The 22,623-nt window shown below is 37.0% G+C and overlaps 2 protein-coding genes and 3 non-coding genes across 5 annotated transcripts; 1 reads left to right on the top strand and 4 right to left on the bottom strand.

Annotated features, from left to right (window-relative positions):
- Window positions 1–1,189: 1,189 nt before the first annotated feature.
- On the bottom strand, window positions 1,190–1,300 carry LOC127791252 (U5 spliceosomal RNA). Its single transcript, XR_008020894.1, has one exon. It is a non-coding gene; the product is annotated as a U5 spliceosomal RNA (small nuclear RNA).
- Window positions 1,301–1,772: 472 nt separating this feature from the next.
- LOC127791250 (U5 spliceosomal RNA) lies at window positions 1,773–1,888 on the bottom strand. The gene has a single exon (XR_008020892.1). It is a non-coding gene; the product is annotated as a U5 spliceosomal RNA (small nuclear RNA).
- Window positions 1,889–12,584: 10,696 nt separating this feature from the next.
- Window positions 12,585–12,700, bottom strand: LOC127791249 (U5 spliceosomal RNA). The gene has a single exon (XR_008020891.1). It is a non-coding gene; the product is annotated as a U5 spliceosomal RNA (small nuclear RNA).
- Window positions 12,701–14,035: 1,335 nt separating this feature from the next.
- Window positions 14,036–17,028, top strand: LOC127791206 (uncharacterized). Its single transcript, XM_052321057.1, has 13 exons — window positions 14,036–14,291; window positions 14,375–14,512; window positions 14,657–14,738; window positions 14,881–14,957; window positions 15,167–15,282; window positions 15,371–15,479; window positions 15,565–15,681; window positions 15,745–15,836; window positions 15,924–15,990; window positions 16,075–16,156; window positions 16,263–16,354; window positions 16,470–16,613; window positions 16,709–17,028. Exons 1-13 carry the CDS (start codon window positions 14,058–14,060, stop codon window positions 16,853–16,855), a joined length of 1,497 nt encoding a protein of 498 aa, XP_052177017.1. The 5' UTR covers window positions 14,036–14,057; the 3' UTR covers window positions 16,856–17,028.
- A 982-nt stretch (window positions 17,029–18,010) lies between these two features.
- On the bottom strand, window positions 18,011–21,307 carry LOC127791207 (ACT domain-containing protein ACR10-like). The gene is made up of 6 exons (XM_052321058.1): window positions 20,698–21,307; window positions 20,184–20,402; window positions 19,863–19,968; window positions 19,421–19,748; window positions 18,730–19,014; window positions 18,011–18,425 (listed from the first exon to the last, which is right to left on the bottom strand). The coding sequence occupies exons 1-6, from the start codon at window positions 20,849–20,851 to the stop codon at window positions 18,288–18,290; spliced, it is 1,230 nt and encodes a 409-aa protein (XP_052177018.1). The 5' UTR covers window positions 20,852–21,307; the 3' UTR covers window positions 18,011–18,287.
- Between the last annotated feature and the right edge of the window lie 1,316 nt (window positions 21,308–22,623).

Raw genomic sequence — 22,623 nt, 5'->3', positions numbered from 1 at the left:
ATGTAGTTCAAGTGTCGATTACATGGATTCGAGTGTTAGATATGTTAAAATTTTATATTCAAATCTTGAGTAGTATATATTATTTTATTACACAAGAAGTCACGACACGGGTCTTTGACTTAATCCGACCTGATTGCTCAATTTAAGTCAATACTCGTAGATTATAAGGGAAAAAGTGACAATTTTTGTCGAAAATTTATGTATTGAGACTCTTTGTTATTATTATGTTACAAAAAAAAAAAAAAGAATAGGATTGCTAATATTATAATTTTGGTGATATAATTTATTCATGATATTATTATATTAAAACTATAAATAAATATTGATTCGTGGTATTACTAATATTACAATACCAAACATATTAGTTATTTCATAAAAGAAAATGATAGGTTATAATTTTTGTTTTTTATTTATAAATTTTTATTATATTGATGTTGTTACTCATATTTTCATAAATTTTGACTAAGACCTTTATTTATTATTATTAAAATTGGATTAGCAATTATTCTTTTAAAATGAGAATTCATTTATTTTTATTGTGTCCTAGAAAGTTGGTTCTCCAGGATAAGCCCAAATTCAAAGAAAAGACTCAAAAACTTATCAAAAGAAAAAATTTATAGAATAAGATATAGATACATGAAGTCATTAGATGTTCAGTCTAAGTGTTCAAAAGACCTAAATGAGAAACTATTCAGTTAGCCGAGAAACTAAAATAGAAAATTTGGGTGAAAGAAGTCACCTGAGGACTAATATGGTCAAGTGACATCCCTCGAAAATCTTTCTTGATACCATTGAAAAACTCTTTAAGAATTTGCGAGTCACTTTAGACAATTGCTATTTATAACCTACAAATTTGCAAGATAGCTCAAAATGTCATATGAAATATTGTGATTTTTTCTCTATCCATGAGTCTCTTAATTTTACTTTCTATGTTTTTTACACTCATACAAAGACTAACTTAGAAGTATATCTTACAGGACTTTCATTCGCAGCTATTAACCAATTTCTTCCTTTTAGGCTAACCAATTTCTTCATTAGAGGCCATTTGTTTGGCCGCTCACAATCAACTCACTTGAGATCAAGACACTCTTAATAATAACAATTCCATAAAACATCCCCACAATTATTTCTTATTCAAAATGTTTGGTTAATAAAAATACGGTAACTTTTTAGCTATCAAATCTCTAGAAAAACGTCTATTAATGTTTTTCCGAAATAGAATCACTCAAAAAACTTACATACACAGTATTCTTTAGTAAAAGGTGAAAGAATAATTCACTCTATAGTCACTACAGACTCCATGATTCTTGCAACTATATAAATAAGCTCGTTATGTAGAATATAAATAGCGTGTTTGAATTCATCAAAGGTTGACGTGGGATCAGACATGTTTTCTTTTTATTCTTCTTAGCTTCTGTTATAGATTCAAATCTCACCTTCACATTTTATTGACTTAAAATTGTCTCTAGTCACTGTACCTTTATTGTATTGACACTGCATAAAATATCTTATTTAGTGATGTCAATGCATAATCTGACATTTTAATTTTTATCAAATCATTGAGGCATTGTAATTTGAGTTTATATAGAAGTTGAATTTAAATTGATTAAAATCGATTTTAGAATTTTGAAATCAAGGCCCTGAACGCGACCAACACAGAAATAATTTTAGAACCAGAAGGACTTGAACGCGACCCAAACGGAAATAATTTTTATGTCAGTGACAATTATTAAATCGTTCATGAAAGATTTAAAACTATATTGTTGGAGCTCAACCCCAATGGGAAGAACCCCTCCAAAAATTGGCGTATGCCGCTATTTGCAGCGAGCACACGGTATTCTTTAGTAAAAGGCGAAAGAATAGTTCGCTCTGTGCTCTCTGCGCGGCTGCGTGAGTTCCTCTTGTCACTTCGAACGCTGTATATAGCGTGCCCGCCTAGGTGAGCTGGCCTGCGTGGGCGATGTGGGACTAGGGTTTCTTGTTTTTTGATTCGCTTTAATGAGCATTGGAACGCCTTCTAGCGTGGCATTTTTCCCAATAGACGAGGAGTCCAATTTAACCGAGAGAACCAGCAATGCAACAGAACAGGCGCATTGTTTGAGCACGAATTGCAGGCTGTGATTTGTATAATATATATATGATGATGTGCCGGCTTGGACTTTGCTTGGAATATTTTTCCAGAGGCCAATGCCCCAGCTAACTAATAAGGAAGTTCTCAACGATTGATAAAATCATTTCTCTTCCAGTGATAAAATCACTTTTGTTAAAATATTTTGTTAATTTTTCTCGTCAAAGTTTATGTCTTTGGGTTCACTTGTAGTTGTGGTTCAAATAGTGGAGAATCAATTAAAATAAAACGTAAGAGTAGGGTTACAATCGAACCAAGCCCAACCCATCCACCTAACCCGGGGTCGAGTTCAAATTCACCAAGTTAACTCGAGCTCAGGCTCGACAAGTTTTTGGCCATGCTCAAGTTCAAATTTGTTAAAATTATATTTTAAATAATTAATAATTTAATATATAAATAATCAATAATTAATATGTTCACATGAGATCAGGCTAGACAAGCTTTTGGGCATCATCGTGTTCTCTGGATTTTGTCCAGTTTTGGGATTGTTGGTATAAGTCTTCTAAGAAACGGCTCTAGAATTTCCATACGAACTTAGAATTGCTACTATAATATGTTTTCGGAATCGTCTCTGCAAGCCGGACATGACTAATTGCTTTGCCACTACTGAAGAGGGAATTTGGCTATTTGACGTCATTTAATAGGTCAAAACTGCACCTTTATGTTTTTATGTCATGTTTTGCCTTTTAATATTTATGTCTTGGCCCGGCCCAATTAGGAGACTTGTAGGAGTTTAATATTTAAGTAGTTTTTCATTTTATTATGAGGGTTGTTGAATTTTAAATTAAATAAAGACTTTGGAGTTTTTCTCCTTTTTCTTAATTTCAATACAATTTGGCATTCGTTGAATCAACAAATTGTGTTTGAATCTACATCCTTGTGTTTCGGCCTGCATGAGTTGGTATCATAGCCTAGTTTACACTTCGAGAAGATGTCTCCGAGAAAACAACAAGATAATGATATTGCTATTGGTGAGCAACCGAAGGGAATCGAGTGTACGACAATATGGGGCAAAAATAATTTTTTTATCATGTATCAGATTCACGCAACGGAATATAATATGCACGCCATACACTAGTTTGAGTATTTAAGCAACACGTATATTCAACAAATGAAGATAAATAAATGTGTACATGCTACTCAATGTAATGATGGAGTACAAAAATTGTTTTTGTTCTAAGACTAAATCTACCTTAAGGTGTGGTGATCCTAATCCGTCCACACCTGGTATGCTGAATGGTACCATTCCGATTACCTTTTCTCGTACTAGACACAAAGGGTTTGCATATCACCAATACTCGCGTCTCAAAATTATACACATGACCTTCATAAGTATAATTTATGGCAGTAGAAAAAATTATAGAGGAAACAGAGAAAAAGAAGAAGAAAACACGCATGGAAAGCAGAGAAAATCTATTTCCTTTATATTTCTTCCTCCCTCCCTAATTACAATTTTCTCCCACGTCCGCCAACCCCTTACTATGCAATCGATAATTATTAATTCTTCCACTATTTGTAAGTGAGACTAAGGTCAACTTTTGACATATCACTTCCTGAGACATTTTGAGTACACGATATCGATATCAAACGTTGCATTATACGGTGTGTGACTTTCTAGGTATACTACTCGCTAACAATCAAATAATACCAAAACCTCTTTCAGTACCGATTAACCCCTTAACCCATTACTGGAACTTTTCCAAATCCTGATGACGTTTCGAGAGTTTCTAAATAGTATCTAACAGCGATTCATGACAGTATAGGTAGCAGTGAAGTCTCACTTTAAGTGAACCTATTACAGTTGACGATTATTGTGTGTTATAATTCTTCCATCACCTAACTTCCCAATTGAATAAGAGTCATGGAGTGACAAACTCACAAACTCAGTAATTATGTGTTAGACCTCGTTAATGTGACTAGATGACACATCAGGAAACACATTTCCTGACTTTCAATCTGCCCTAACTACGAATTGTCCCGTCATATCAATAGTAGATCACATAGAATGTTTATCCCATCAAATATCGACGAAGATGACAGATCCTATTATATCAATTGATTGTACCAAAAATTGCAGAATTTGAGGCATGGGAGCAGGATAGTGGATGAGTATTCAAAGGAATTCTATCAGTTGATTACTTGTAATGATATTATTAAGACAAATGATCAGTTGGTTTTGCACTATATTAGCGGGTTACGGATTCCATTCCAGGATGTGTTGAATTTGTTCACTCCGATGTTAGTGTCAGCAGCTCATCAGCGTGTCATTATATTAGAAAAACAATTAAATCGATGGAGTTTCGGACTATTGGCCATAGCCGATGCGTGACCTAGTACCCCAACCACGACCATCGGTAGCTAACCCGTGGCTGGCGCGACATCAGCCGCTCGCATCAATGGTGCAACCACAACATCACGCCCCACAGAGGTGTTACAATTCTCTATAAATTAACCCCTAGCATATAGCCTTGCCTTCACCCTTTAATTTTGGCCACAACCTTTCAATTTTATAATCTCAATTAAAGATTAAGGCTTTAGGGGTGTTACATGGCCTTGGTTGCTCCACGTTGCAGGTTTAAAATGTCTAGAGAAACGCCTAAAACATCGTGCAAAAATTGAGAAGATTGCAAGTGGCAGTAGCATGGCCATTGCATGGCACCTTAAAAGATATCATTTCAACCCTTCACTAGAAATTAATTATGGTACTTTCCTCCCTAAGGCTCGAACCTACACCGCCTACAACCCGAGCCTTTCCTTGTGCGTGCATGAAGGAACAATTATACCAATCTAGCTCTCAGTTTTTGGAACACTTAAACCCCAAAAATTTCACAAACTTCCAATCACTTCCCCATTTAAAAATACAATAAATTAAATGTCCTCCATTAAATTCCTCAAAGCCACAAATTTATAATAAATCATAAATAAATCATTTCAAATACATAAATTAATTTTTTTCCCAAGATACTGGGATGTTACAGTTTCTCTTCCTTATAAATTTCGTCCTCAAAATTTTCAAACAATCATGTATGTCACACATAGACTTCCAAAATTAACCATGATCCTCAAATAAACAAGGAAATTGTTCTCGCACAATCTTCTAAAAGTTGGACACAAATTAACTATCTTTACCAGACATAATACTCACTGAAATACCATGCAATTGAATAATCTCTTGAACATAGAGTAGGGCAAGTTGTTTAGTGCCTATAATACTTTTAACAGGTAAGAAATGTGCTGACTTTGTTAATCTATCAACAATCACCCAAATAGCATCAATTTTCCTTAGAGTTCGGAGTTATCCCATTATAAAATCGGTCATTCACATGCTCCCATTTTCATTCAAAAATCTCCAAATGTTATAATCTCCCCAATGGTTTTTGGTGCTCAGCCCTTTATTTGTTGGCATGTATCACATTTCTTCACAAATTCAATCACATTTTTCTTCATTCTTAGCCACCAATATATTTCCTGAAGATCCTGATACATTTTGGTGGTTCCAGAGTACACTGTATACGGGGTACGATATGCCTCACTCAAAATTTTATGTTGTAATTCACCATAGGAAGGCACGTACACCATTCCATTTATTCAGATTATGCTATTAAGATATTCAAATTCAAGTTGTTTGGGTCATCTGTTCTCATCCATCCATTGTTTCAAACTAGTCTCCTGAGTCGTAGCTTGCTTGATCTTTTCTCACAAGTCAACCTATAAGCGTTTTTGTGCCACAACTATAGTGTTTCCATACGGTTCCATCCTGAGGGTTAACTTCGCAAATTCCTTAGTCAAGGTTCGTAGATGGCCGACCAATCGAACTCCTAACATGAAACTCTTTTAACTCAATGTGTTTACGACAACATTTGTCTGTCCATGATGATACTGAATGATACAATCATAATCCTTCAAGAGTTCCATCCATCGACGTTGGCAAATGTTTAAATCCCACTGGGAGAAAATATACTTCAACCTTTGATGATCCACATATATAACGAACTTTTTCCCATACAAATAATGTCGCCACAATTTAAAAGTTGTACCACTATTGCTAATTCTAGATCATACATCGGGTAGATCTTCTCATGGGGTCCTAGCCGTCAAGATCCATGTTGCATTAGCACACACCCCAAATCTACGCCCGAAGCATTCGTATAAACCTTATATCCTTCAAAATCTACAAGTATGGCTAATATTGAAACTGACGTCAACCAGCGTATAAGTTCCTGAAAACTTCTTTCACAAGCGTCACGCCAAACAAATTTGACCCCTTTCCGAGTCAATTGAGTCAAAGGAACAGTGATACTTGAAAATCCTTCAACAAACTTACGATAATATCCTACCAACCTAAGAAAACTCTTTATCTCTGAAATGGTAGTAAGTCACAACCATTCATTTACCACTTCAACCTTGGCAAGATCTACAGATATTCCTTACCCCAAAACTATGTGACTCAAGATAGCTATTTTTCTCAACCAAAAATCACACTTGCTGAACTTAGCATACAACTTATGATCTCTCAACGTAGACAAAGTAATCCCCAAATGCTCCTGGTGAGTTTCCTCACTCGACAAGTATATCAATATATAATCAATGAAAACAATAATGAATATGTCCAAATATGGTCAGAATGTACGATTCATGAGATCCATAAATGCCACTAGCGCGTTGGTTAAACCAAAAGGCTCACAATCATCATATCATGACCTAAATGTCGTTTTGAGAATGTCTCATTCCTTTATTTTCAATTGATAATACCTCGACCGTACATCAATCTTAGAAAATATTCGAGCCTCTTGCAGTTAGTCAAACAAATCATCAATTTGGGATAAAAGGGTAGTTGTTCTTTATGGTCACCTTATTCAAAGCACAATAATTTATACACATCCTTCAACTCTTATCTTTCTTTCTCACAAATAACATAGGAACACCCTAAGGTGACACACTGAGGTGAATAAAACTCTTATCCAACAAATCTTGCAATTGCACCTTAAACTTGTGCAACTCAACTGGAGCCATTCTATAGTGAGGAATAGATATACGGTAGCATTGAGCCACAGACAATAAATCAATGGCAAACTCAATCTTCTTATTAGGAGACAAACCCGATAAATTTTCTGGAAACACATCCATCCAGGTATTCCTTTACTTCCTCAACTTTCTCTCTATTTTTTGCAGCTTTTCATTAATAGTAACCTGCATCGCATAACCAAAGGCTCTCTTATCTAAACACTTTTGATCTCCTATTACTAATATGATCTTTAAAGGTTATCCCAACTATGTACCTTTAAACTTCACAACTTGTCCACCAGAGCTGACTAGACTGATTGTTTTTTTCCCACAATCTAACTGTGCTTGATATTGGAACAAGAAATCCATACCTAAAATTACATCAAAATCCTGGATCTCCAATGAATTCAGGTTGTTTCAACACAAAACTCTTGTTTTGTTTGACTTCTATATGCATTATGCATTCTTCAATAGTCATATAACCATAACAACAACACCCACAATCAAACCATTAGCTAGAGCAGGAAAGCACTTATATCACTTATGGTACCCCAACCTAGTACCACCTAACCTTTCTAGCCCAATACAATTGCTCTCTTAACTAAGTGGTGCTTCTCACATTCCCCCCAGCTGGGGAAGTGGCCTCATCATTAAGATAAACAAGGTATCTATTATCCCCGACACTAGAAACAGGTTTAACTCGCTCCCACGCTTGGTAAGCTAGTCTTCACACAACCTCTTCAAACAGAAGCCTTACAGGAAAAACTCTAATCCTTGTTGGGTCATCGGGCAACACCCAGCATGGCTCTCATAGCTTAGCTTGTTGTTCCATAGCCATAATAAAATTCTTGTAGTGGAATCGAAGACTCGTGTATGCTTCCTAAAAAATAAAACTTGTTCTTCCAGGAAGACTCCACATAGAATTAACTTTACATATCCAGAACACTTAGTTTACACAACAAATATAACTTATAATATTTTCATCCTCATGATGGCTTCCTCTCATTTTAAAAGCTAACTCATGTTTCAAGTGTACCAAAGTATGTCTACTACTGCACTAATATCTGGATCAACAAAGGCAAGATTTGGGACTATCAAATCAAAGCCAATTTCTCTAAAATTCATAATTGCTGGGGTGTATGACCATCTGCATATGAAATTGAAGATCATGTCAATAACTAGAATCAATTTCCCCCCAAAGGCCAAATCTGGGAAACACACGTCCCAGTACTTGCTTATTCCGAGAAATAAATTTCCTGAGCAAACCCATATCACAACACATGCCTATATTAGGAAACATGCCACTTATGATTATGACCTACCCCAACCCATGTATGTTTCACCGCCCACTCAGTACACTATGCAGTAATCACAACGCTAGAACCTAGATCTCCCCTTGTGACCTCATCCTCAACCAAGCTTTGGCATCCCCAACCAAGCTCTGACATCCTCAACCAAGCTCTAATACCACCTTTGGTGAATCTAGTCCCACCTCTAAGGTGCCACTGTAACTCATGGTTACAACCATGGCTACATGTTGAATTTGAAGGTTAGCTATACCCTTACAAGTTATGGCACCCTAGGTGGAATCTAGGTTTCGCCACCTTCGCTCATCCAGAACTCGAGCCCTAAGAGAAAATAGGCAACGAAGGGCACTTGAATCTCGGTCAAGCTACACACTTGGAATCTTAGAGCTATTACAGAGGCATGATGAGGTCATGTGAGCAAATTTACATAAAATCCATTTTTTTCTAGCAAACAGTCAGAAATCTCAACCTTATGCTTGGTACTTGTTTGCCTCACACAAACTTATTACATACCTTAAATACAATCGTATAACACATGTTCCAAATAGCAAAATAAATAATTATACAGAACCTCAATCGCTGGCAGCTAGGCTGCTCGGAGCAAGATACCATTTTGGCCTAACACAACCATTCATTTGCGTCCTACAACAATGCATCCATTGCCATTGCCTTCCTCTTGCAAGGTTTCGGGCTATCTATAAGATTAGTTAAGGAAGGGTGAGTCTTAAGACTTAGTAAAAATAATATGTAAAATAGAAATTCATAACTCATAACAATTGTAGAAAAACATGGAATTAATCATGCATGCAGGCCCGTCCAGCTTATCCATCCCGGACTCTTGGTGACCCCATATGATTTTTCCTGGGACCCTAACACGAGCTCTGTTTTGTTCCCAAAATTTATAGCCTCATGGCTAGGCATTCCTCTATCATTGTATACAAGTCATGATAGTACAATTTGCACAACAAATATATTAACCCTTACCGAACTTGCTTCTGGCTTATTATGATCTCCTTGGATGATCCTTAAATCTTCCCAAAGCAAAAGGATTGCCTACATCACGGCTCAAGACTCCTTTAGCAAAATTAGGCATAATAGATAATAGGTAAAAAGAACTATTACAAGATCAACTTAAATCCAACATCAGACTTTTCTCACTTACCTTTGATCCTTAAACTTGCAGCAAGAACAGTAGCTTGAATTCTCCAAATCATATCCCATAGCTTGAATTTGGCTTCCTTTGGTTTATATACCAATTCTCAATAGCTTTTACATATTGTAAAGGGGTTTATTGGGTTTCTAAAGGCCACTGCAAACTCCATCATAACTTACAATTCTCTATAAATTAACCCCTAGCATATAACCTTGCCTTTACCCTTTAATTTTTGCCTCAACCTTTCAATTTTATAATCTCACTTCAAAAGAAAGATTGTGGAAGGTTTAGGGGTGTTACTTGGCCTTGGTTACTCCACGTTGCAGGTTTAAAATGTCTGGAAAAACGTTTGAAACTTGAGTTTTAGCCTTTGATCTACCATAAAAAACTTTAAAGTAAAAAGAGAGAGCGTTGTTACCATCAATGATATCTCAATATAGGCTAATTTGCTTTTGACGATTTCCAAATCTAGGTGAACGAGGATAAATTTATACCAATCTAGCTCCCAGTTTCTGAAATTGCACTTAGACCTCGAAAATTCCACAAACTTCCAATCATTTCCCCTATTCAATTGTACAATAAATTTAATGTCCTCCATTAAATTCCTTAAAGCCACAAATCTTCAATAAATCATCTCAAATACATAAATTAATTCTTTCCCAAGATACCAGGATGTTACAACGGCTACTAATGCCGATTAGTACTAGTCTCTTCTTATTCTAACTCTGTCGTGGGTGGATATTAGCATGGATTTTTTGTTGGGGTTGTCGTGGACTTCGTGAGGTAACGATTCTATTTTTGTTGTCGTTGACTGCTTCTCGAAGATGGTGCACTTTATTTCGTGTAAATATACTGTTGATGATGTTCTTGTGACTCAATTATTTTTTCGTGAGGTGTATTATTTACATGGTTTGCCTTCTTCTATTGTCTCTGATCGAGATGCCTGCTTCTTAAGTCATTTTTGGAGGAGTTTATGGCGTATGGTTAACACTGATATGAATTTTAGTAGTGCTTATCATGCCCAAATTGATGGATAGACAAGGTTGTCAACCGATCCCTTGGGAATTTGTTGCGTTGTTTGGTGGGCAAGCATGTTCACACTTGGGATGTGAAACTCAATTAGGCTGAGTTTGCACATAACTCCACAGTTAATCGTAGCACGGGGTATTATTTGTTTCAGGTTGTCTATTCTATGGTGCCATGGGGTCCTTTGGATTTGCTCACCTTACCTTCGCGCACTCGTCTACATGGTTGCACTTTTGATTTTGTGGAAGGATTACAATAGGTTCATCAGTTGACACATCAAAACTTGGTTGATTCCACATCCAAATATAAAGTTGTTTTGACGTCCATCATCGCAATATGAAGTTTGAGGTCAGTATTTTGTGTGGGTTATGTTGACCAAAGATTGTTATCTGGCACATGAGTATAATAAGCTTTCTTCCAGGAAGATTGGGTCATTGGATATCATTGAGAAGATTAACCCCAATGCATACAGGTTGAAATTGCCAAAGCCACATTCATACTTCTGATGTCTTTAATGTCAAGCATTTGGTACCTTTTGTTTTGGTGACTAGTCTTCGAACGAGGAGGGCTATAACAGATTCAAGGGCAAATCTTCTCGACCCTCGAGTGGATGATGGAGTATAGAAATGAGCATTCGAGTTTTGGGATTGTTAGGATAAGTCTTCAAAGAAACAACTCTAGAATTCGCTTACGGACTCATAATCATTATTGTAATATGTTTTCAGAATTGTCTCGGTGAGCCGGACAAGACTAGTCACTTTTCCATTATTCAAGAGGGATTTTGGCCATTTGACATTGTTTAATAAGTTAAAACTGCACTTTTATGTTTTGTTTTGTCTTTTAATGTTTGTGTCTTGGCCTGGCCCAATTAGGAGTCTTGTAGGGTTTCAGTATTTTAAGCAATCTTCCATTTCATTATGAGGGTTGTTGAATTTTGAATTAAATAAAAACTTTGGAGTTTTTCTCCTTTTTCTTAATATCAATACAAGTTAGCATTCGTTGAATCAATGAATTGTGTTTGAATCTACATTCTTGTGTTTCTATGTTTCTACTTGCGTTAGTTGGCATCATAGTCCAGTCTATGGTTCAAGAAGATGCCTCCAAAAAAACATAGTTCGCTCTGTACTCACTGCACGATTCTATGATTCTTGAAGCTTTGTAAGCAAGCTCGTTATGTAAAAAAAAAACAAACAAACAGCGTGTTTGGCTTCATCAATAATCGATGTGGAATCAAACATGTGTTTTTTTTTATTCTTCTTGGCTTCTGTTATAGATTTAGATCTCACCTACACTTTATTGCCTTAAAGCTGCCTTTTAGTGTAGTCATTGTATCTTCATATTAACACAGCATAAATATCATATTTAGTGGTGTCAAAGCATAATTGAGCATTTTAATTTCTATCAAAGTTATTCAGACCATTTTAGTTTTTGAGTTTTATATAGAAGTTGAATTTAAATTGAGCATAATCAATTTTCAATTTTAGAATTTTAAAATCAAGGCTGACTAAATTACAAAGTAAAACTTAATCAATCATATCCGACTAAAATGTATTTAATTGAGCTGTTCCACTCATGCGAATAAATGCTGAATTGAGTTATTCTGTATCAAGCAACATGTTTCCAACTGGAACCAAAAAGCAACTTATTTTGTTATTTTTATTATATTAATTGAATTAAAGTGTTGAAAAGGCCACGTAATAAACCCACTATCATAAAATGGAAACCAAAGAAAAAATAAATGAATTGTCTCAATCATATCAATTTGAATCAATCCCTAAATCACCACCAAATTATAAAATATAACCTGTAATAAACACCACTATCATACACATAAAGGGCATCCGCAAATAATTATTAAAGAAAATCACTACCAACTCTTTGGTGGAGTTCAGTAAATGTACGAGGCCTAGAAGAAAACATAAATAAATAAAGAAAGAAAAGTCTTCAGACTATATTGTTGGAGCTCAACCCCAATGGGAAGAACTCCTCCAAAAATTGGCGTATGCCGCTATTTGCAGCGAGCACACGGTATTCTTTAGTAAAAGGCGAAAGAATAGTTCGCTCTGTGCTCTCTGCGCGGCTGCGTGAGTTGTGTAGGCCACTTCCAATGCTGTATATAGCGTGCCTGCCGAGGCGAGCTGGCCTGCATGGGCGATGTGGGACTGGGGTTTCTTGTTTTTTGATTCGCTTTAATGGGCTTTGGAACGCAATGTTTGAGCACTAATTGCAGGCTGTGATTTGTATAATAATATGATGATGTGCCGGCTAGGACTTTGCTTGGAATATTTTTTCACAGGCCAATGCCCAGCTAACTCACAAGGAACTTCACAACGATTGATAAAATCATTTTTGTTAAAATATTTTGTTAATTTTTCTCATCAAAGTTTATGTCTTCGAGTTCACTTATAGTTGTGGTCCAAATAGTAAAAATTAACTAAATTAAAGGGCAAAACAAGAGTAAGACTCTAATCAAATCGAGCCAACCGCAAGCTAGAGTCAATATGGGCTCTAGTTCTGGCTCATGAGGTTAGCTTGAGTTCGATAAACTTTTGGCCATGCTAGAGCTTGAGTTTGTTAGAATTATATTAAAAAAATCAAATAATTTGATATATAAATAATTAATAAATATAATTTTAAATTAAACCTATAATCAACAAATCTCAATAGTAAACTAGGTATTATCTTATTATCAACGCATTTTAATGGAAAATTTATATTAAAATTTTAAATTTAGTTTATCATTGTCAAAACATTCTCAAAATAGAACTCAACAAAATTTAATGATATTATTATAATAATTTAAAATTTGATAAATTTGTATTAAATAATATTTTTTTAAAACTATGAATAAATTTATTAATGTATTTATAAATGAATTTATTTACAAGCTACTTTGCGAATTTCTAATCGAGTCAGTTCGTGAACTAACAAGTCAAGTTTTACTAAGTTTAAACTTAGCTTGTTTATAAATTGAGATTTAAAGTTAGGCTCAACCTTTATTTATTTATCTTAACAAACGAATTCAAACGAATTTTTATCGAACTAACACTGAACTGCTCACGAATGACTCTACTTATTTGTGACCCTAAACGAAGGTAATAAGTGGCAAAAGGAGTCAAGAACTAGCTCTAAAGAAGGCAACTTAAGCTTCTTAAAGGTAGGAATGGCGCTTTGGTGGGCTCTCTCGTCCATCAAAATACCAACAAAAGAAAATGTATTAACAATGCATTAAGACTCACTGGTTCTTGGATTGTCCAAATGACTGGTCTGCCTTTCTGGGTCCTACTCATCCAAATCAGTGGCCAACTAATGGAGGCCGGCCGGTTGATTTCATCATTGTCCCACTCCCAACCCCTTTAAACAATGCATTAAGATTCACTAGTTATAATGATTGTACTAACCAGCCATACACAAAAACACAAACTTGAAGAGATCAGTAATGGCCATGGAAGACCCTAGGATGGTGGAAGAAGGCCTGGTTGGCCATGGTCGTGAAGGAGACTTACATAGCATTCATCAGAAGAAAGAAGAAGAAAAGATTGGCGATAGAACAGACCACATCAGCCTCGACAAGGAGGAGAAGCTGGTGGCTGCCAAAGAGGAGCAGCCATTGATAAAGCCCAAGACCAAGAGGGTTGCTACCTTGGATGCATTTAGAGGCCTAACCATAGTAGTAAGTAGATATAAATTTGTGGCAATAACCCGATAACCATAGTTTTGTTCTAATATAACCATTATTGAGATGGAAATTGGCAGTTAATGATACTGGTAGATGATGCTGGAGGAGCATATTCCAGAATTGATCACTCTCCATGGAATGGCTGCACATTGGCAGACTTTGTTATGCCATTTTTCCTCTTCATTGTCGGTGTTGCAATCGCGCTCGCACTCAAGGTACATTCTCGATTCAATCTTGTGTTTTACAGAAAGTAAATAACAAACTCTCCTAATTGAGTTTGATTGCTCTATGAGAACTGAGAATGCATTGTATGGCTCTTGAAAATAATGAAAAGATGGTCTTTCATCTTGATGTTGCAGAAAATACCAAAGGTGAAGGCTGCAGTAAGAAAAATAATCTTAAGGACATTGAAGCTCCTTTTCTGGGGCATCCTCTTGCAAGGTAATTGCCCCATCTTTCTTTGATGAACGAGACGAAGATCAGTAAGCCCTTGATCATAAAAGAAAACCAGACGCGTTTAAAAGGGTTTTAGGCACTGAAATGGAACCTTAGTATTGCAAACTTATGAATTTGTGCACTGCAGGAGGATACTCTCATGCACCAGATGACCTGGCTTATGGTGTCAACATGAAGCAAATCCGATGGTGTGGCATCCTTCAGGTAAACTCACCAAGCACGTGCAATAGCCCACAAATCACCATCTTTAAGTTCAGGGGATAAACATCTTAGTTCTCATAGACTTTCCCACTTGGTATTCTAAATTTACAAAAAACTGAAATTTACTTACATTAAATTGAAGTTAATACTTTGAACCTCGTTTGAGTTTACTTGAATTTCATTTTATGCTCTTTCATTGTGTTTGTAAGCAGAGAATAGCATTGGTATACCTCATTGTAGCTCTGATAGAGACCTTCACCACCAAGCTCAGACCAACTGCCCTGAACCCTGGTCATTTCTCCATCTTCACTGCATATAATTGGCAATGGTAAGTTGAAGAGATTCCATTGAAACACCTTCATTTCAATGAAAACAAGAAATTTTTCAAGCGAAACTCACAGAATTTTAACTTACAGGATAGGAGGCTGTGTCTCATTCATCATTTACATGGTCACAACTTATGCACTGTATGTGCCAGATTGGAGTTTTGTGGCGTATCACCATGATAAACCAGAGAGATACACAGTATGCAGCAAATGAATCAGAAAGATTATGATACTGATACTGTGAATAGTCCATAAGACTAATTCCTTTCTTCTGTAATCTTGAGGTGAAATGCGGGATGAGAGGACATCTAGGCCCGGCGTGCAATGCTGTTGGTTATGTGGACCGACAAGTCTGGGGCATCAACCATCTCTACTCGGATCCTGTCTGGAAACGCTTAAAGGTGAGCTGCATTTGAGCACCGAAGATTAATTCATTTGGTAAATCATTTTGCATTCATCTGCAGGCCTGCACGCTTAGTTCGCCAAGTGCTGGTCCCCTACGAAAAGATGCTCCAAGTTGGTGTCGCGCTCCATTTGAACCGGAAGGCTTGTTGAGGTATCAGTTGACATCAGTCCATTTTTTTCCTTTCTCAAAACTTGAGATTGTGAGCTAAACAGAGGTTATGCTGCTCCTTTTCCCTAGTTCGATTTCAGCTATTCTCTCGGGCACAATTGGTGTGCATTATGGACACGTCTTGATTCATTTCAAGGTTAATTACAATTTTTCCAGTTGCGATTACCAGTTTCTAGTGAGATTGAACCATAAGCTAAGGAGAATTGGGATGTTTTTGCAGGGTCACGCAGAGAGGCTCAAGCAATGGGTATCTATGGGGCTCGGCTTACTAAGTCTAGCCATCATTCTTCATTTTACAGATGGTGAGTCTCTCATTTAAATGAAGTGAAATATTCTTACTGTGATGGTTGAGCCATATTCTCACTTGAAGCAAGACCAATTTATTGTTCCCTTTTCACTGTTCTGCAGCTATTCCCATTAACAAACAACTCTACAGCTTTAGCTATGTCTGTTTCACAGCTGGTGCAGCTGGAATCGTGTTCTCTGTATTGTACATACTGGTAATACAATCGAATCTTCCCCATCTGATTTCAGTATTAGACCAAGATCCAACCGTCAAGATAGTCTAAACAAAAATATGTCCCCATGATCTCTTGTGTTCTGATAAATGAGCAGATTGATGTTTGGGGACTGCGAACACCATTTTTGTTCTTGGAGTGGATAGGAATGAACGCGATGCTGGTGTTCGTGTTGGCAGCACAAGGCATCTTTGCGGGATTCGTAAATGGGTGGTACTATGAAACTCCAGATAACACGCTAGTAAGTAATGGAAAGTTCTATTGTCTTGGATATGGTGTTCGATACTCACTATCTCAACATCATATTGATGGAGTCCAAAATTTTGTAATGATCAGGTCAACTGGATTCAGAAGCATATTTTCATCGATGTCTGGAAGTCAGAGAGAAAAGGGACTCTACTATATGTCTTATTTGCTGAAATTACCTTTTGGGGTGTGGTTGCGGGCATCCTGCACAAATTGGGTATATACTGGAAACTGTGATAAGACAAAAATAGCTATGTTGTTCACCTGTATGTAACTTGTTTCAGGATTATTTATGTTTTCCATTGTCTTCTTCTTTAAGATTTGTTTCAGTCATTCTTTGTATGTTTGAATTTTGCTCTCCACCCTACTTGAATGCTAATTTAGAACGGATAGAATCTGTTGAAGGTTGCTGTGGGCCTTCTACTCAAAAGAGAGACTTGAGCTATGTTTGGAACTATGATTTCTTAACAGAAAGAAAATGAAATTAATTCTCCCCGTGAGAGTATTTAGTTTCCCTCTCTTTAATTTTTCGTCTCAGTCTACAAGTCCTAGTTCCAAACATGTCGAATGGTAGTTGTTGGCAGGATTACAGAAGAAAAAAGTTACAAAAGAACACAGAATAAAAGAGCATCATCGCCTTTGCTAGAGTCGTATTTGTATGGACTGTTTCCACAACTCGAACAAATTGTCTTCATTGGATTCAGAGTGGAAAGAGGCTACTTGTGGGGCCGACTGCTTAAAAATCATAGATGGGGCTCCACAAAAGATTCATGTCAAAGGTGTGGATCCTTTGCAGAGCCATGTGATGGGAGGATATTTCAAAGTGGAAAATATCGTAGGAATGAAAATGACAATTAACATATGGGAAGACGTGTGTATACGCAAAACAAGGAATATAAAATTGTTAGGAGACAAATGCCTCTGATGGGACTTGATATTTTTCATATGGAGAGACACAGCCAGTCATGTTCTGATAAGATGAGAAGGATGAAGGAACAAAGTCGGTTTCCTTTTACTATGTTTTTGCCATCTCAGCATAAAGAAAGGACAACACACAGGATATTTGAGTACGTATCAAATACTTAAAGGTTTTTGGAAACATGTCCAGCCAAGATGATTCCTAGCAGAGGCATTAGAAGGAACCTTCCGCGGCAAAATGTCACTGAAATGCGAGAATGATCCCTGAGTGTCAACCTTGAGAGCGACAAATTTGGAGAGAGCATGGCTTTTTTGGCAGTCCAAGGAGTACAAGGATCAACACCTGGTGAAAGAGATAAAGCAGTCATAATCACTGGATATGTTCACGAGTGTAAGATTTCGACAAGCATATGAACATTCGATGTCGAAACAGAGGAGAAGCTTGAGAGGTATACGTAATTGTTGATACAAAAATGCAACAGAAACTGCAAAAATTTGCAGGAAATTTCATCGAAACGATACAACTCCTTTTCACAATATATATATTCTGCATGTACAATGGCAGGAGGGCTTGTCGCCCTCCTCATCTACTGACTAGTAGTAAACCAGGATATCATATACAGCTCATCCTTTTTAGAATACTATGCCCTATACTTGCTTGTGATAGATATTTAAACTGGTCAAACTATACTGTACAGAGATACAAATAAACTTGGTAAGAATTCAAGTGGAACGATATTGTTGTTTGCCATCACTCCCAACCCATTAACATCTTCCAAACTGCTTCCTCAATTCGGTTTTTTGGAACAGACAGGCCATCCCCCTCATCCAGTAAAACCCTGTACACCTCCCATTCCCGATCTCCAATCATGTGCCTCCCAATCTCAGCCTGGACATGCAAAAATGATCACTTAGGGAGGAGGAAAATAAGTAAGAACAGAAGGCAAGAATATTACTGATCATCAGACTTCTTGGTGTGTTAGGCCAAAGTTTGTTTTCTAAGGAACTGGTGGACGAAAATCTTAAGAGGCTATTTTAGATAGAAAGTGAAATAAGAATTTGTCAGAAGATATTTCTTTCAGGAAGGCCTCTTAGATTACCATTACAATTTCAAGGAAAATAGAGAGAGACTCCTAAAATTTTCAAACATTAACTTATCTCTGAGCTAATACAGAATGCAGATCAGAAATTACCAAGAAGATGCCAGTGTTGAGCATTTTGAGAGCAAGGGTAATGTCATAAAAAACAAGGGGCCGACCCTTGCCAGACAACTCCACTGGATTTGCCACAAGCAGTTCAGTGTCGGGACCCCGGCTAACCACAGCTACTCTAAGTGGACGTAGTAGTTCCATCTGAATACGAGAGCATAAAGCAGTCTGCTTGCTAGGGTCAACTATCTTCTTCCCATCTGCTTGCATAATGAATAAATCCACCTCACAGTTTCTTCTCTGTTTTGAGGTGAATCTCCCATAAGAAATCTGGTAGACACGATGACATACAAGAGTCAAGAATGCAGATCCAGCAAGAGGAGTGGCATGTTCATGGTAATGAAAGTAAATACAAAATATAAAGCAAATGGCCATTAGACCAATTAAGAGTACCAAGATTTGCGCTTAGAAAGTATTCATACAATAAGAGAAAACATTTTCAATAAAGCCAAATCATTAGACCATCAATAGCCCTAAGAATAGCATTGAATTCAGCCTACTGAATATCCAGATCCTAGCAGGTCAGGCAGCTATGAGAATTTTCAAGGTAGAGCACAAGTTAAATAATTTCAAATGGTGGATTTGGAAGAGGAAACATGCAATTTTGACATGATATGAAACAGTGTTATCGTGTTTTTGCAACTAATATAGCAAATCTGATCGTCATAGAGTCTACCTGGATATTGTAATCCTTTAAAGTTCTCATAATATCATAGAGGAGACCTTTGTGATCTTTGCAAACAATTTGGACAAGCGTGTGAGCTGGACTTAGAGAGTTATCCACCGTGATAGATACATCTTTGGAGGACTGAAATCCACTTCGTCGCTCTTCAATGTTAAATTTATCGTCTGTGATTGCAGGAGGAAGGAATGAAGGCCCTTGCGAGCAAGCAGTAATTTCTGGGCCAACCATTTCTATTTCACAACTAAACACGGCATCCCCTAAAACAGCCTTCAACTTATCGCACGCATCCTCCTGTCTCTTCTTCGTATGCAGAAGCTCCCTGACAAAAAAGACAGTAACAGAAGTGACTTCAAGTTCATAACTTTTTTATCAGACCGCCCCATTTCAATAATATTCACATTGATTGATGCAAACAACATAAAGATTGTAAAACCTGATGTCTGTGATGAAGAATAAGTCCACCACTTGTCCATCTGGAGTGGTCGATACCTTCACTCTCCTTATTGCAAGCTCGAGCTCGCAAAGAACCCCGGTAACATCTGCCAAAAAAATTTCTCCATACTCAGTGACAGATGAATCAATTACCAATATAATCCTAGTAATAAATAACAAAATAAGTAGCACATAAACACCACAAGGGAGGCAGAATCAAACAAATCATAAGAATAGATGTGCTTATTTAAAATTCATCAAGGAATCCAAATAAATCCCTAGAATTGACAGGGTATGCGCAGGGAGGGAGACGAAAGATTACCGTGGAGAAGGCCCCTCCGGTCACGGCAACAGAACTTCAAGAGGAAAACATCGGGGGGCTTGGGGGGCTGCAATTCGGACTGGAAGAAGGAAATCCCAGAAGCCGAAGAGCAAGAAGGGCACACCCCTATTAGTCTGCTCTTCAATAAACCCCATCTAGTGCTCGGTTTCCCAATGACCCAGAAAACTACGTAGCACCATTTCCCATCCGTGGACACATCTGCAACTCGGAATCCAGGAATCAATCAAATAGGCAAACTATCAAACACTTTTCGTCATCAACAAAATCCCAAGTACAGGAAAATACAGCAAAATTTTACTATCTTCAAGCATAACTAGGAGAAACAAATGCAATCAACCAATTAACAGGACACCACCATTTCCTAACTACAGAAATAATCACAGGAATCTCTAACGCCCAAGACAAGTTCACGAAATAGAGAGACCCGGTATGTGTGTGTGTGTGTGTGTGTGTAGAGAGAGAGAGAGGGAGAGAGAGAGATTTGGGGACATACCAACTCTGACAATGCTCAAACCAAAGAAGAGGATGAGGCGGCAGAGATCGGAGCCCAAGCCAGTCTTGTCGGGGCAATTCACAGTAATCACACTTGGGTCATCTTCTTTCTCGGGATGCCTGATGATCACTACGTCGTCGTGTAGAATCCCCATCTCTGTCTCTCTGTCTGTCTGTCTCTCTCTCCTCCTCTTCTTCTTCCCCAAATCAAAATCAAATAATCCTCAAGCACAGTGACCTTCAGCCGCCCCTTTGCCAAAGCTGTCTTACTATTCTCTTCTTTCCACCCCTCTTTACTCTCTTCTATTCCAAATAAGCACAGTTGAAACATCCATTAAAAGGGTCTAAAAACAGTGAACTCGTGGTGGTAAAGTGGGCAACTTTAGACTTGAGAGAGAAAGAGAGAGGGAAAGAGAGAGAGCTTGGAGTCGCAGAAAACTGTAAGTCTATATCTTTTATGATTAAGTGGAGACTCTGGTTCTCTTGTTCTTGGATTTGTATTGTTCTTGTTTGGTGTGGCGTCGGTTGTGTGATGATGATCAATCTTTGCCCTCTTTGGGAACACTTCCATTCTACATCAACCCCAAGCTTTGGTAAAACTTCCCCAGCCAGCTTCAACCACCCTTTCTTTATTTGTTTTTTCACTTAAAAAAATAAATGAAGATGAAACCTCATCCAATGTTGGATCTCCATTCTTTTTATTTAATTTAATATTAAGAAACAAATTTTATGTTTTTGGTTGGGTTCGTAAAAAATAACGTGACGATGATTATCTTATTAAAATTATTTATTTATTTGTGTTAGTATTAAAAAAAACTCACAATATGACGTGTCACAAGATTAGTGGTTGACAGTACGACATGATTAAGCCATTATTGGGAGATGTCGCTGAAGCATAAATGTCGGCCTGATAGAACCCAAATCTTAATTTAATATCAAAGTCTGAGGGCTCAAGCTTCCGCTAATAATCAGAATTGTTTATTAATTAATATTATATATCGTTTGCGGGTAACTTGGAGATACAAACCTCGTACCACGAGAAGTCGCCTCGAGATGCTCCATCTCGTTGGCACGTTGCACAGCCGCCGTCACGTGACTTATACTGTTGCACAACCGACAAGTCCTCCACGCACCGTCTTAATTAATCTAATGTTAGGCATTAAATAAAGGATAAAAATATCTTGATTATTTTATATTTTGAAATGTGTCTTTAATTTTTTTTAATCTCTAAAATGCTCTTACCCCATCTCTTATATACAAATTAATATATATATTGTTAAATGTTAGTAGCTATTGTGACCGCGCACGAACATAGCAATGGGTATTCTTTCAATTGTTGAAAAAGATAAAAGAAAATTAATGCCACCATTATATACACCAACCAAAAAGAGAAAATTGTCGCCTCAGGACATAGTTTCACTAGTTTCACTGACAAAGGAAGTATATTTTAGGGCGATACTTTTTGAGTTCTCAGGTTTAATATTTGAGCCTTAATCAGAGGGGGAAGCTCCGCAGTCTGAACAATATCGTTTGTCGCCCTCATATTTGTTACGGGGCTATGGATCGAATTAACTGTTGAATTCTCTAATTTACATCTCCTGTTGATATTGTGAGGCCGAACAACGGGGGTGCTTGTAATGGTGCATTAATAAAAATAAAAAAAAATATGTCAAAAATAAGAAAGATTAATGACACCACCATAAATGCTAACAAATTAATAGCAAGAGATTCATTGTGACGAATGTATATAAATCGGTCTATTTTCTCACATGTCAAAGTCTTCGTTCGAAGAAAATCAAATCACTGCAATCCAATTCTTATATGCAATTTCTCTTTTGCACTTGTGAATTGGAGATAGGAAACATATATATGTATCGGCCAAATTACATAACAAAATTGAAAAAGAAATGTGAGCCCTAATACAAAT

The sequence above is a fragment of the Diospyros lotus genome, chromosome 14, assembly GCF_014633365.1.
Source record: "Diospyros lotus cultivar Yz01 chromosome 14, ASM1463336v1, whole genome shotgun sequence".
NCBI classification, from domain to species: domain Eukaryota; kingdom Viridiplantae; phylum Streptophyta; class Magnoliopsida; order Ericales; family Ebenaceae; genus Diospyros; species Diospyros lotus.
Note: the sequence above shows the minus strand (reverse complement) of the source record. Positions and strands in the feature narration are given on the sequence as shown.